The following is an 11,901-nucleotide window of genomic DNA, read 5'->3' as shown; positions in this document are numbered from 1 at the left end:
TGATACTCGGGATATGGTAGGGAAACCAGGTAGAATCCTACACTACCACCGTTTACTAGTCATGGTCATTTATCATTCATATTTATTATTTATTAACTATTATCTATTATATCTTATTTTCTTAATATTTTGTCTGATATATTATCATTTTCTCCGGAGATTCCTCACTATAAATCGGTATTATCCGGTCCAGAACTGTTGACCAGATCCTCCTCGCCACGAGAGATCCATGGTCCAGGATATAGCAGGACCCTCAGGGTTTGCGGAGAAAACCATGAACATTTTTATTCTTTTATTCTTTTGGTCTTTTTTTATTATTTTATCAATTGTTTATTTTATAGAATTTTCAAATAAAATATTCAGTATAATCAAGCCAGAATCTGAACCGAGCGTGACGCCAAGGAATCTCTCGTGGATTTCGACTCAGGCAGCAACCCCTGATTGGATGCCTGCAGGCCACGAGATCGAGGTTGAAACAGACCATGTCACGGTTACCTGTCCATCCATCCTCCATCTTCCATCTTCCTTCTCTCCATCTTGTCCTCTGTTTGATCTAAGATGAGAGGGTCACTCCCTATGAATCATGAGGAATCCAACTGTGGAGTGTGTCTCTGATTCCTCGTCCGTCGGTTAACAGAGTCAGAGTCCTGACTATCCGACATGCCAGCAATATACGCTCGTATCCAATTCTTCAGTCCCTTAATTGTCTTGATATACAATTAATATTCTAAAATCATCACAATCGAATCGGAGAATTTTTCAAAGAGGGGTTCCTGTCCACACTGCCAGTCAGTCCACTGGGGTGCAGAGTATAAAGCTTCGGTATTCTACCCCGATCCTGATCCTCTGCTGATGGTCGGATTCACTAGTCGACACTAGGGAGATAGTCCCCTCTCCTGTTTCGAATCAGGATCCTTCGCCGTCAATCGCCGTATTGCCCGGATTTTCTTTTCTTTACTTTTTTTTTACTTGCCTAATTCCTCTTCGTTTTTCCCTTTTTTCCTTCTTTTTTTATTATTTATTCGAGATCCCTCTCCCTATCCTCGTATATGGATACCCCCTATCCTACAACTCACGAAGTATAGAGTACGTGCAATCAGTGGATTCTGTGGGTACACTGAAGAGTAATGAAAAGTGGGTGCATATCGCATGATGCAGACTCAAGCAACGGTGCGGGGAAGAAGATCAGGCTCGATGATCGAGAAACACACCAGTGTTGATCATGATATGAACATGATCAGATAGATTTCATCACCTTGAAGAGATGATGCTCTCTTTTCTTTTTCTCTCTCAAGAGCATTGTCTTTGAAATGTCTGTCTGTCTGTCTGTCTGTCTGCCTGGGTCAGAATGGACCGCCTCGACCATGACCGTGACCGTGACCGGTGGAGACAGCGTCCCAACAAATGATCCGAGCCATTACGCAAGCCTAGGGCGAAATTCGGCTGCGAGATTCGGATGAATGATCCGGATCTGAACGGCGATCTGTACTACTACTGTCTAGTACTACTGCCTAGTACCTACTTCGTAGGTACTAGGCAGTAGGAGTGATAGTACGGAGTAGAGTAGGTAGTAGTACTAGTAGAGTAGGAGAGACGACGAGGTACGGAGTAGAGAACTAGTAAATACAATAATTCTTATAAGGATACTGAAAAGACTGCAGTCCTGACCATCCCATAATCTTAACATCCATGTACTAACGTATCAGTCAGTCTACCTGTCACCTCTGTTTATTCTTCTCTTACAATTATCCCACCATTTATTCTGTATATTATAATATATTACATTGTCATCTCCGTCAGGTTCCTGAACCATTGCCCTAGCGTGTCTGGTCTGTGCGGGTCTGAGGCCACGATGAAACCTCGTTTACCAATTGCTTCCATGGGTCTATTCTTTTTCCTTCCACCCACACTAGTATGTACACAGTGGCCTTTTTTTTTTTGTTTTTACTTTTTCCCTCTTGTACCCATATGGGTCAGAGTTTACGACACCGTCCGTTCGGGTCCATCTGGTCTGAGACCTGAGACCTGAGACCTGAGACCCTTCTTTTGCTAGACTTGCCGAGGCTGACTGGTTCTGTTGACCTTGTGCCTGGTAGAGGACCGGATAGAGTACTATATTGACTGTTGGTTTGTTGGGATTCGATGTTGCTAGTGGTTTAGGGTGTTTACTGGGTATAGACCTGGTTGAGTATATCACTATAAGTGCATGATCATAGAAAAATCAATAGTAATCATAGTAAACATAGTAAACATAGTATAGTAATCATATTAATCATAGTAATCATAGTAATCATAGTAATCATAGTAATCATAGTAATCATAGTAATCATAGTAATCATAGTAATCATGGTAATGCCATAGTAATATTAAGTAATGCCATAGTCATAACAATGCAATAGAAGAACATAGCATAAGTAAGACTGAATCAATAGAAAGGAAGATACTGCCTGTCACATCCGGTACCCACGAGTATCATCCAGTCACCTGTCAACTGTCAATGTTAATTAACTGTCAGTGTCAACCGTATCTCCTTACTCCATTCATTCAGTTCACACCGTGTCATCATGATCCAGACTCATCTCTATGGGTTGATGTCTTTACCCGAGGTTTTATTTTTTTTTCCTTCTTATTTATTTCTCATTTTTCACGTCTGATTTTTCCATCGGCTGGATGTGAAACATGGCGTATCAGACTCTCTTTTCCCCCTCTCGCCATGACACTTGTTAATCTCGCAAGCCTTCTCTGCTTCCTTCTTTCCGAGGTTACCACTGACCTCTCACCATGACCTACATACGTATCAGGTAGGTAGACAGTGAGTAGGATACACTCATTACTAGATCCTATTCTATCCTCCGTACTAACTCTCTATGTACATCATGATAATTCAATGCAGGTCCATGTAATTTAAAGTTGCGGATCACCGTCCGTCCTCCTCGGTACTACCTCTGAGCTTATTCGCTCGGTTCCTCTCTCTCTCTGCTCCCCTTCCAACTGGGTTCTCCCCAATCTGGCCCTGTGCAGCCCTCGTCCAGTGAAACTGTTAAATTCCCCGACTGGGCGTCCGTCGATGTGGATTGTTCACTGGCCTTCCAATTTCCCTGGAGCCCTACCGCTTGCTTTTTTTTTTTTTTTTTTTTTCTTTTCTTTTTCTTGCCCTGTTTCCCTGTTTTCAATGCTATTTACCCTTTCATGCGGCGCTATTCTCTGATGTCGCCAAATGAAACCTTGCTCTCCCCCCTGACCAAGGTAATCCCGTATATCCCCCCGTGTATCCGTATCCTCGTCCGAGGATTCCGACAGGCGGGGAAATTCCTGGAAATTGGGGATTTTGGGATGAGGGAAATCATGATACGGGCTCGCCACACATCCGCTACCTAAGCCCAGGCTGCGCGCCAGATGAGCGTGACCCAATCACCAATCACACTCCCCCCTGTCCCCACCGTATTCTCCATCCTCCCTCCTCGTGATATCGAACGCCATGGCTCCCTCGAAACCGGTCCCCCTCCAGCCGCCAGTCGGTCCTGTCGGTCTGTCTGGTCGCTTGAGGGCCCATCCTGCATGTCGCTCGTTAGCGTCGTCATGACGGCGCATCCATCGCACACGACCCCTTCAGGTCCGACGCGACACCGGTCGTCGGTGTTGGAAGGCGCTACCTCATAGCCAGGGTGTGCGGTGTCTTGACTCCCGCGTGCCTTTCTTCATGTCGCTTGGCCGTCCGTCGTGGAGACTGTCGCTGGGTCGGTCGTTGGCTCCGTCGAAGGCTGTTCCGTCCCACCGGCGTATTGTTCCTGTCCGGCGTTTTGCTCCTGTCCGGAGTGTTGTTCTTGTCCGGCGTGTCGCTCCTCTCCAGCGTGCCGTTCCTCTCCGGCGGGATCGTCCTCCGTGGTCGGAGCCCTGTCCGTCCCGTCCGCTGCTTGCGGCGTGCCCTCACCGGCCTGGGGAGTTCCCTCCGCGGGCTGGGTCTCGAACAACGCTTTCAGATTTTTGCCGTCGTCGATTTTATCGAGTGCCGCGAGCTTGCTTTTCGCGGAGAGCCGTAGTATGCGCCACGTCTTGCTCGCCTTGGCTCGCATTCCGCTCTCTTTGTCTTCTTTGGTCTGGGCCATGTCAATGTCCATCTCGTCGTCCATGATGCCCATCATGAACGAATTTGCCGCCGGCACTGTAAATCTAGAATAGTGTTAGACGTCTCCGCTGATCACCTCCGCTACCAGGTAGGTTGCTTACCTCTCCGGTTCCTTGAGCTTCTCCAGACCGGCAGACGACTCCCCCTCGGAGAGAAACTTTAAATCGAGAGACCCCATCGGCGACGGTCGCAGACGCTTGTTGGCATATATTCTGGTCGCATTCTCGCGCGCCTTGAGGTAATCGGCCACCGAGATAGGAGGTCGCTCGATGGGAGGACATCCTTCTGCCTTCCAGCGTACCCAGTTCTTGTCCCGCGACAACACCGTATCTACCATGCGATAATAGAACTTTCCTCCGACTCCGTCTTGAAGATAGTCTTCTATCGCCCTTCTCGTCTTGATGGCCCACTTGGTCTAAAACCTGTCAGCTCTGCTCGACTTGAATAGAGGGGCGTCTTACATCTTCATCACTCAGCGCAAAACCATAGAGCACGGATTTGTTAGTCAAATCAGCCAGCTTCGCTTTGGCCTTGGGTGTAAGCGACATAACGAAGTCCAGGAGAATCAGAGCCTGAACGAGGACGTGTCGCCGGAACGCAGTATCGCTGACCTGTGCACGATTAGCTACAGCCTGTCACCTAAGACACGAAGACACATACTTCAAGGTCAAACAAGTCCCTGTTCGTCAAGTACTTGGGGTTGAAACTACTGGAAATCTCCTGCGCGTCCGCGGTTCGCTTGCGCTTCGACGATTTTCGAACCTCTTCGGAACTCTTGCTCGTGCTGGACGTCTCCAGGTCTGTATTGACATTCTTGAACGTAAAAAGCGTAGCTTCCAGACCCCGCTTGAATTCGGCGAAGTTCTGCGTGTCAAAAACCTTCGTTGGCGCAGAGAAATAGGCCTGTAGCCCCCAAAACATGGGGTATAACGCATCCAAATCGACTTTTGCCTCGGGTTTGGCTTCGACGTTGGAGAATGACACTTTCGGCGTTTTCGGCGTTTTCGGGCGGTCCTGTGTAGGTGCCTGTGATTCAGGCAATTGCTGGGACTCGTCCTCTTTCTGGTCCTCCGTGGATGGTTCCTTCTCGTCGGCCATCTCCACGTCTGCATCCTTCTCTTGGGTCGCCTCTTTGACGATTTCATCAAACGTAGTGACATTCTCGGTATGGTATTCGCCTCGAAGGTTGACCGCGCTCTTGTCGCCTAGCGGGAAGCTCTGGAAGAGGAATATGAAAACCCGCCCACAGAAGACGGTATCTTCAGCACGCGACAGTCTTCGGAGGAGCTCATTGCAGGATCGCAGGATGATCAAACTTTTTTGCTTGAAATGTTTCTATCACGACGTCAGTCACGTCGTCGCCCACAGGCGAGATACGCGCGTACCTTGGTACTCCGTTCCCTCCGCGATTCCAGATAATCAAACACTTTTCGGCAGCCATCAATTGTCTGGCTATCGAGGAGTTCCTCGATAAGCCAGAATATTAATCCAGGCTCGCATTGCTCTGTAGACACGTCAGGGCCATCCACAGCCCAACATCCAAGGTATCAAGACTAACCATTGTCGGAAAATATCGAAATAATGTCGAGCAAGTTCCAGATCCGAATAAAAGCCGGCTCATCGATGGACGTAGAAGCCTTTGAAAAAGAGAAATTAAACGTTAGCCACCATTGCAATCGTCTATCCCGTGAGTCCATACAAGAAGGTGGTAGAACTTCTCCCGGAATGCAATTTCCACCGCTGCAAACCGTGTCTGTTGATTCAGCTGATTCACCAGCGCCTCATCCTCCCCCCGTACAAGCCAAACGGATTCTCCGAGGGTGGATTCCGTCAGCGGAGGTTCAATCTGCTTGTCGGCCTTGACTTCATCGGCGCGGGATAGGAGATCGTCGACTAATCTCCTGTAGACAGGGATCACGTCGGAATCTGCATCAGCCATCCTGTTGGCCAAAAAGCAGACGCAGGAGTGAGTATAAGCAGAGGTGCGATGAAAAGAAAAGGTGTTTGAGTGAGTAATGCGACGAAGTTGGCTATGATGATAAGAAACCCGAGTCGCTGCTGCTGCGGCTCTGCGGGCTCTAGGCGCCCGGAACACCTCGCTAGGCGCGCGTCAGAAAGCTTTCCGCGGCGGACCCATTTGCGCTGATAAACCCGATCCCGCTCCTCCATGAACCAACCCCTCCCTTCAATGTCGCAAGGAATGGGTCCACAGACTCGACAAACAATGGCGCACGGTCTTGATTCCCGGCCGACCGTGGAGGATTTCCGCGAGGAAAGCTCGTGGGTGCAGGTGGCCAAAACCCATTGGCTGGACTCGTCCAAGGTCCGAAAAGTGAAGCAGGATGTGATCAAGAAGGAGCTCTGGGACGCTTTGGAGGCCGAGAACTTCAGCTTGCGCTCGCTTCTCACGCTGGAGAATCTCAATATTTTGGAGAAGTACGTTGAATGACTTCAATCCGTTCTATGTCGACATGTCCGGTCAACTGACGCGCCTACAGGTTCCTCTGGCCAACCTACACAGAAGATGCCTCCAACTACCATGTGTTGCTAATAGCATTGATCGTCAATGTCAAGCAGCGCGAGCATATGCCAATCTGGGGTAAGTTCTCACTCTTGTTTTGTCAATTGGACCAATTCGGGCGTTGCAGAAACTGATGACGTCGGATAGAAACCTTTTCAGATCGACCGGATGACTTCTCGAACCTCTTCCATCGCATTTTATCAATGAGCATCGATAACTCGATTCCCACCCCGTCGCGTCTGTCCGTGTTATCGTTCATCATCAGCGCCTTCCAGTCCCTCGAAAACGTTTTGATTCGAAAGGAATGCGCACCTCTGGTTTCCATATCGATTTGGCACAATCTCTCCAGCGACGAAGCACGGGATCGTATATTGACGCAAGGACCGACCTTGAAGAAAGCTTGGAGGGCGGCCGCGAAACGATACGATGCCGGAGACGAGGCGGCCAAGGCGAAGATTCGATTTGAGCGGTCTTGGCTCTACGCGATGCTCCTCGACTTTTTACAACGACTGAACGCCCCCGAAAAAGATCAGGCGGGTAATCTACTATACTGTGAACGGTTTTTGGAGTTTATTGTCGATCTGGAAAGCCAGCTTCCCACGAGACGCTACGTGAACACGTTATTAAAAGATCTCAATTTGCTCTCTATCATCCATCTGTCCCATATGTACCGTTCGGCAGACAATGGGCTTTTCCGAGACTTCTACAGTCTTCTGAAGCATTTCGTGAACTTTGCAATTGATGATTACACAGGCGAAGCTATGGGCCCCCAGGCTGTGTACGACGCGCACTGCCGGGAACTGGCTCATCTCCAGCGGACGTCGATGAAACATTTCAAGGACAAGCTTATGATTCTTGCACTTTCGAATTATGGCTCCATCGAACAGCGTGCGGAGCTGGAGGGGCAATTGTCGTCGCTGGACGATTCGGAGCTGCAAAGTCTTTGCTCTCATCTTGGCTTCCGGACGAACTATCCTAAGCAATCTCACATTGTGTCTGACCGTCAGTTGTGTATGGAAACTTTGCTGTCCTTCTATGAGCGAAGAATACCCTTCCAAGAAACGGCTTCCCGTCTCCGCGTCGTTCCCACGGAAGAAGATCTCTACGACCCAGCGTTGCTACGGAACGAAACCTACGACGGATCCAGACCGCTTGCGATCCCGAAGTTGAACCTCCAATACCTGAGTCTCGGTGACTTCCTTTGGCGATCCTTCCTCCTGTATCGCTCAGAAGCCTTTTTCCAAATCCGCAAGGACATGGAATCTGTTGTCAAACGGATGCAGCCTCGGTCCAGCCGTGATGGCAAAACGTTAACATTCGACGGTTTCTCCCGCATGGCCATTCCGATCTCGAAACCAGCAATCATTGAAGCTGCTCCTCCAAAGGTTGGGTCGGCAGAACCAGCCTTTGTGAGAGCGGAAATCGCCATCGAAGTTGGCCGATTGGCAGATAACATTAGAAGGGAGTGGGAGGCCCTCCGCCCGGATGATGTGATCTATCTCTTGGCTGTGCAACCTCCCAGTGCTGGCAGGCTCGGAATCCGCGACCCCGATGCCGCGGAGAGTCCCAGTCTTACCTATCTCAGAACGGCCGAAATTGTACAGATACTCGATGAAAATGGCCGGCCACTACGCGAACCAGTTTCCGGGCAGACAAATGGATATCGGTCCAGGCCGCGGGTTCGGAGACTCCTGGTCAACCTAGACGCTGCCGCGTTCAAGGCAGATCAGGACCGCAAGCTGCAAGGCAAGCCAGATATCTACCCCTTGATCAACGTGGTGGCCAGAAGGCGAGGAAGGGAGAACAATTTCAAATCCATCCTTGAAACCATGCAGAAACTCATTGTTTCGGACATCACCCTCCCTTCCTGGATCCAGGACATCCTCTTGGGCTACGGGGACCCCGCCGGAGCTCGGTACACAGAACTGCCGAACCGATTGAAATCGGTCGATTTCCGGGACACCTTCTTGGACTGGCAGCATCTCGTTGAGAGCTTCCCTGGTTCGACCATAGAGCCCTCGGGTGATGCGGACTCGAGCTTTGGGCCTCCGTATGTACTTGAGTACGTTGAGGAAGCCCCGAAGGCCCCTGCCTCCAACAGCTCGAAAAAGCGACGGAGAGAGCAAGCAGGAGCGGAAGCAACTGGCCCCAGCTTGCTCCGTGCATCGACATACAAGCAGCCAAACCCCGGCCCTTACCCGGTTGATGCTCCCAAGCTCAACTCGGTCCGTTTCACTCCAGCCCAGGTGGATGCTATCTCATCCGGCACGCAACCCGGACTCACTGTTATAGTCGGGCCCCCGGGGACTGGCAAGACGGACGTTGCAACGCAAATAATCAATAATATCTATCATGACTTCCCCAACGAACGCACCCTCCTCGTTGCGCACAGCAACCAGGCCCTGAACCAGCTGTTCCAGAAGATCGTCGCTCTCGACATCGATGAACGCCATCTCCTCCGACTCGGTCACGGCGAAGAGGAATTGGACACTGAAACAAGCTACAGCAAGTACGGCCGCGTCGAATCCTTCCTTGACAACCGTAACAGCTTCCTCGCAGAAGTTGCACGGTTAGCAGCGTCTATCGGCGCACAGGGTGCTCATGGCAACTCGTGTGAGACCGCAGGCTACTTCAACACGGTCTACATTCAGCCAGCGTGGGCTAAATTCTGGGACCAGGCGCGCGCTGAGAAGGCCTCGGTTGAGGAAATCGTCGAGGCTTTCCCGTTCCACACTTACTTTTCGAACGCCCCCCAGCCCGTATTCGATCCCTCCGTTTCCAAGGACGCCGTTTTGGATGTGGCAGAGGGCTGTCAAAGGCACATCAACAAGATATTCTCCGAGCTGGAGGATATCCGGCCATTTGAAATCCTGCGGCAGCAGAAGGACAAGGCTAACTACCTCCTTATAAAGGAGGCGCGGATCATCGCTATGACATCAACACATGCCGCGATGCGTCGCCAGGAGATCGCAAATCTCGGTTTCCACTATGACAATGTTGTCATGGAGGAGGCCGCCCAGGTCACGGAGATCGAAAGCTTCATCCCGGCTGCGTTGCAGAACATGAACAACGGCCAACTGCCCCTCAAGCGCATGGTGCTTTGCGGCGACCACCTTCAAAATTCCCCTATCATCCAGAACCTTGCCTTCCGGCAGTACGCCCACTTCGAGCAGAGTCTTTTCCTCCGCCTGGTGAGGCTGGGCGTTCCTGTGATCACCCTCGACCAGCAGGGTCGTTCGCGAGGCAGCATCGCCGAACTGTTCCGGTGGCGTTACAAGCAACTCGGCAATCTGCCTATTGTTGACACTGCTGCGGAATTTAAGCAAGCAAACGCCGGCTTCCAGTTCGAATACCAGTTCATCAATGTCCCCGACTACCAAGGCACCGGAGAGAGGGAACCCACTCCTCACTTCATCCAGAATCTCGGCGAAGCCGAATACGCCGTGGCGCTGTACCAGTACATGCGACTGCTCGGGTACCCGGCATCGAAAATCACCATCCTCGCCACGTACGCTGGCCAAACGGCTCTAATCAAGGACGTCCTCAGCCACCGATGTGCCAAGAACGCGCTATTTGGCATGCCCAAGATCGTGACCACCGTCGACAAGTACCAAGGCGAGCAGAACGACTGTAAGTCCCTCCCTCTTCCCCACGCTGCATGCTACCAAAAGCGGTATACTGACTATACTCCCTGCAGACGTCATCCTGTCGCTCACGCGAACCCGCACAGTCGGCTATTTGCGCGACGTGCGGCGCCTCACGGTGGCGCTCTCGCGCGCGCGTCTAGGCCTCTACATCCTCGGCCGGCGCGAGGTGTTCTCGTCCTGCTACGAGCTGAAACCCGCGTTTGACCTCCTCCTGCAACGCCCAGACAAGCTCATGCTTGCGCCTGGGGAGATGTTCCCGGCCTCGCGCTCGCTGGACGACGACGACGTTCAGGGGACCCCGATGGAAGGAGTGGAGCATCTCGGGCAGTACGTGTTTGAGATGACGCAGGCGAAGCTCAAGGCGATGGGAGATCAGGATGTTGCCATCGAGGACGCTATGGTTGATGGTGATGGTAATGGCGATAGCGACGGCGGGGAGAGACTGGGTGATGAAGATGAGGTTATGGTGGGCGCTGGTGAGGATATGGATGAAGACCCATTGCATGAGAATCCGCTGCCGTGAGATAACTCGCTTGTTTTATTCTGGCTGTGCTCTATATCTACGATGATTTGTTTATTCCCTACGTTCATCTTTGAATGACAATAAAATTCAGGGCGGTGTTATTAGTCGGAAAACTCTCCACGCATACTTTTTCAAGCTAGTCTTTTGAACAACAACATGATCTAAACTACCAGCTACTCGGTCATCTTAGAAAGATACAAAGCTCCAACCCTGATCTATTGCCCAGCTCAATACTACTTTACACCTTTACATAGTCTTGCTCCCCAAAAAAAAGAGTACCCATCTTCCACCTAATCCACCCTCCGCGTCCCATACTCCCGAAGATACTTCTCCCTAAACCTCCGTAAACTCTCATTGGCCTCCTCCGTGACGCACACATTCTCAAGAACCATAAACGCCCGCTTAACACGATAGCTCGCCATCCCGCCGTCCGAGCCGCCCAGCGGCCGGGAGTAGCTCGACAGCATGCCAAACCCAGTCGCGATGTCCGGCTCGCCGAAGGAGTCCTCGTAGTGGAATGCGTTGGTGAGGGTTACGAAGCGGCCGAGCCAGTATTGGGGTGGTTGGGCTGTTGTTACCTGCGATGCTATCAGCGTCATGGGTTTGCAAGGAGGGTTAGGAACTAGGAATGGGTAAGAACCTACCATTCTCTCAGTGTGTTCTCTCTGCCTGGTGCTGGACAGGTGGGCCATTTTGGAAGCAGTGGGACTCGGTTCGTCAGTAGGAGACGAGGGTTTGCCGGTCATGGGCTTGGTATTCTCGTTCGCTTCTGCGTATTTCTCGAGACGTCTGAGGTTCTCACATCCGCTTGTCCAGCGGATTCGCTTTGCGAGGAACATGTTGCTCTTTGGGTGGTTTGATCGCCTGGCGAGAGGTAACCTGGTTGGTGTTGAGACCCGGTAGAGCGGCGAGTTGTAGATGGTGGTAGCAGTGGTGGTAGTAGTGGTAGGAGCAGGAGGGTCAGCGTAGTGAGTGAACTGCGCCTTCCTCAGAGAGTAGTATGCTTCAGCTTCGTCTCCAAGATAACCAATATCACTATATTCCTTTCTCCCTTCCCGAGCTGGTTCTCGTCTAGGGGGCAGGA

At 51.1% G+C, this 11,901-nt stretch overlaps 3 protein-coding genes across 3 annotated transcripts; 1 reads left to right on the top strand and 2 right to left on the bottom strand.

Annotated features, from left to right (window-relative positions):
* Window positions 1–3,698: 3,698 nt before the first annotated feature.
* On the bottom strand, window positions 3,699–6,065 carry P168DRAFT_300363 (THO complex subunit THO1/HPR1; the record flags this gene model as incomplete). The annotated part of the gene is made up of 7 exons (XM_024838418.1): window positions 3,699–4,170; window positions 4,228–4,541; window positions 4,588–4,737; window positions 4,787–5,461; window positions 5,512–5,630; window positions 5,685–5,763; window positions 5,826–6,065. 7 exons carry the CDS (start codon window positions 6,063–6,065, stop codon window positions 3,699–3,701), a joined length of 2,049 nt encoding a protein of 682 aa, XP_024688530.1.
* Window positions 6,066–6,316: 251 nt separating this feature from the next.
* Window positions 6,317–10,964, top strand: P168DRAFT_330751 (RNA helicase aquarius). The gene is made up of 4 exons (XM_024841624.1): window positions 6,317–6,562; window positions 6,625–6,725; window positions 6,795–10,277; window positions 10,345–10,964. The coding sequence occupies exons 1-4, from the start codon at window positions 6,327–6,329 to the stop codon at window positions 10,815–10,817; spliced, it is 4,293 nt and encodes a 1,430-aa protein (XP_024688529.1). The 5' UTR covers window positions 6,317–6,326; the 3' UTR covers window positions 10,818–10,964.
* A 143-nt stretch (window positions 10,965–11,107) lies between these two features.
* On the bottom strand, window positions 11,108–11,656 carry P168DRAFT_322692 (uncharacterized protein; the record flags this gene model as incomplete). Its single annotated transcript, XM_024840594.1, has 2 exons — window positions 11,108–11,395; window positions 11,462–11,656. The coding sequence occupies 2 exons, from the start codon at window positions 11,654–11,656 to the stop codon at window positions 11,108–11,110; spliced, it is 483 nt and encodes a 160-aa protein (XP_024688528.1).
* Window positions 11,657–11,901: the final 245 nt, after the last annotated feature.

This window comes from Aspergillus campestris (genome assembly GCF_002847485.1).
Source record: "Aspergillus campestris IBT 28561 chromosome Unknown P168scaffold_17, whole genome shotgun sequence".
Lineage (NCBI taxonomy): Eukaryota > Fungi > Ascomycota > Eurotiomycetes > Eurotiales > Aspergillaceae > Aspergillus > Aspergillus campestris.
The sequence above is the reverse complement of the archived record's forward strand: the minus strand, read 5'-3'. Positions and strand labels throughout refer to the sequence as shown.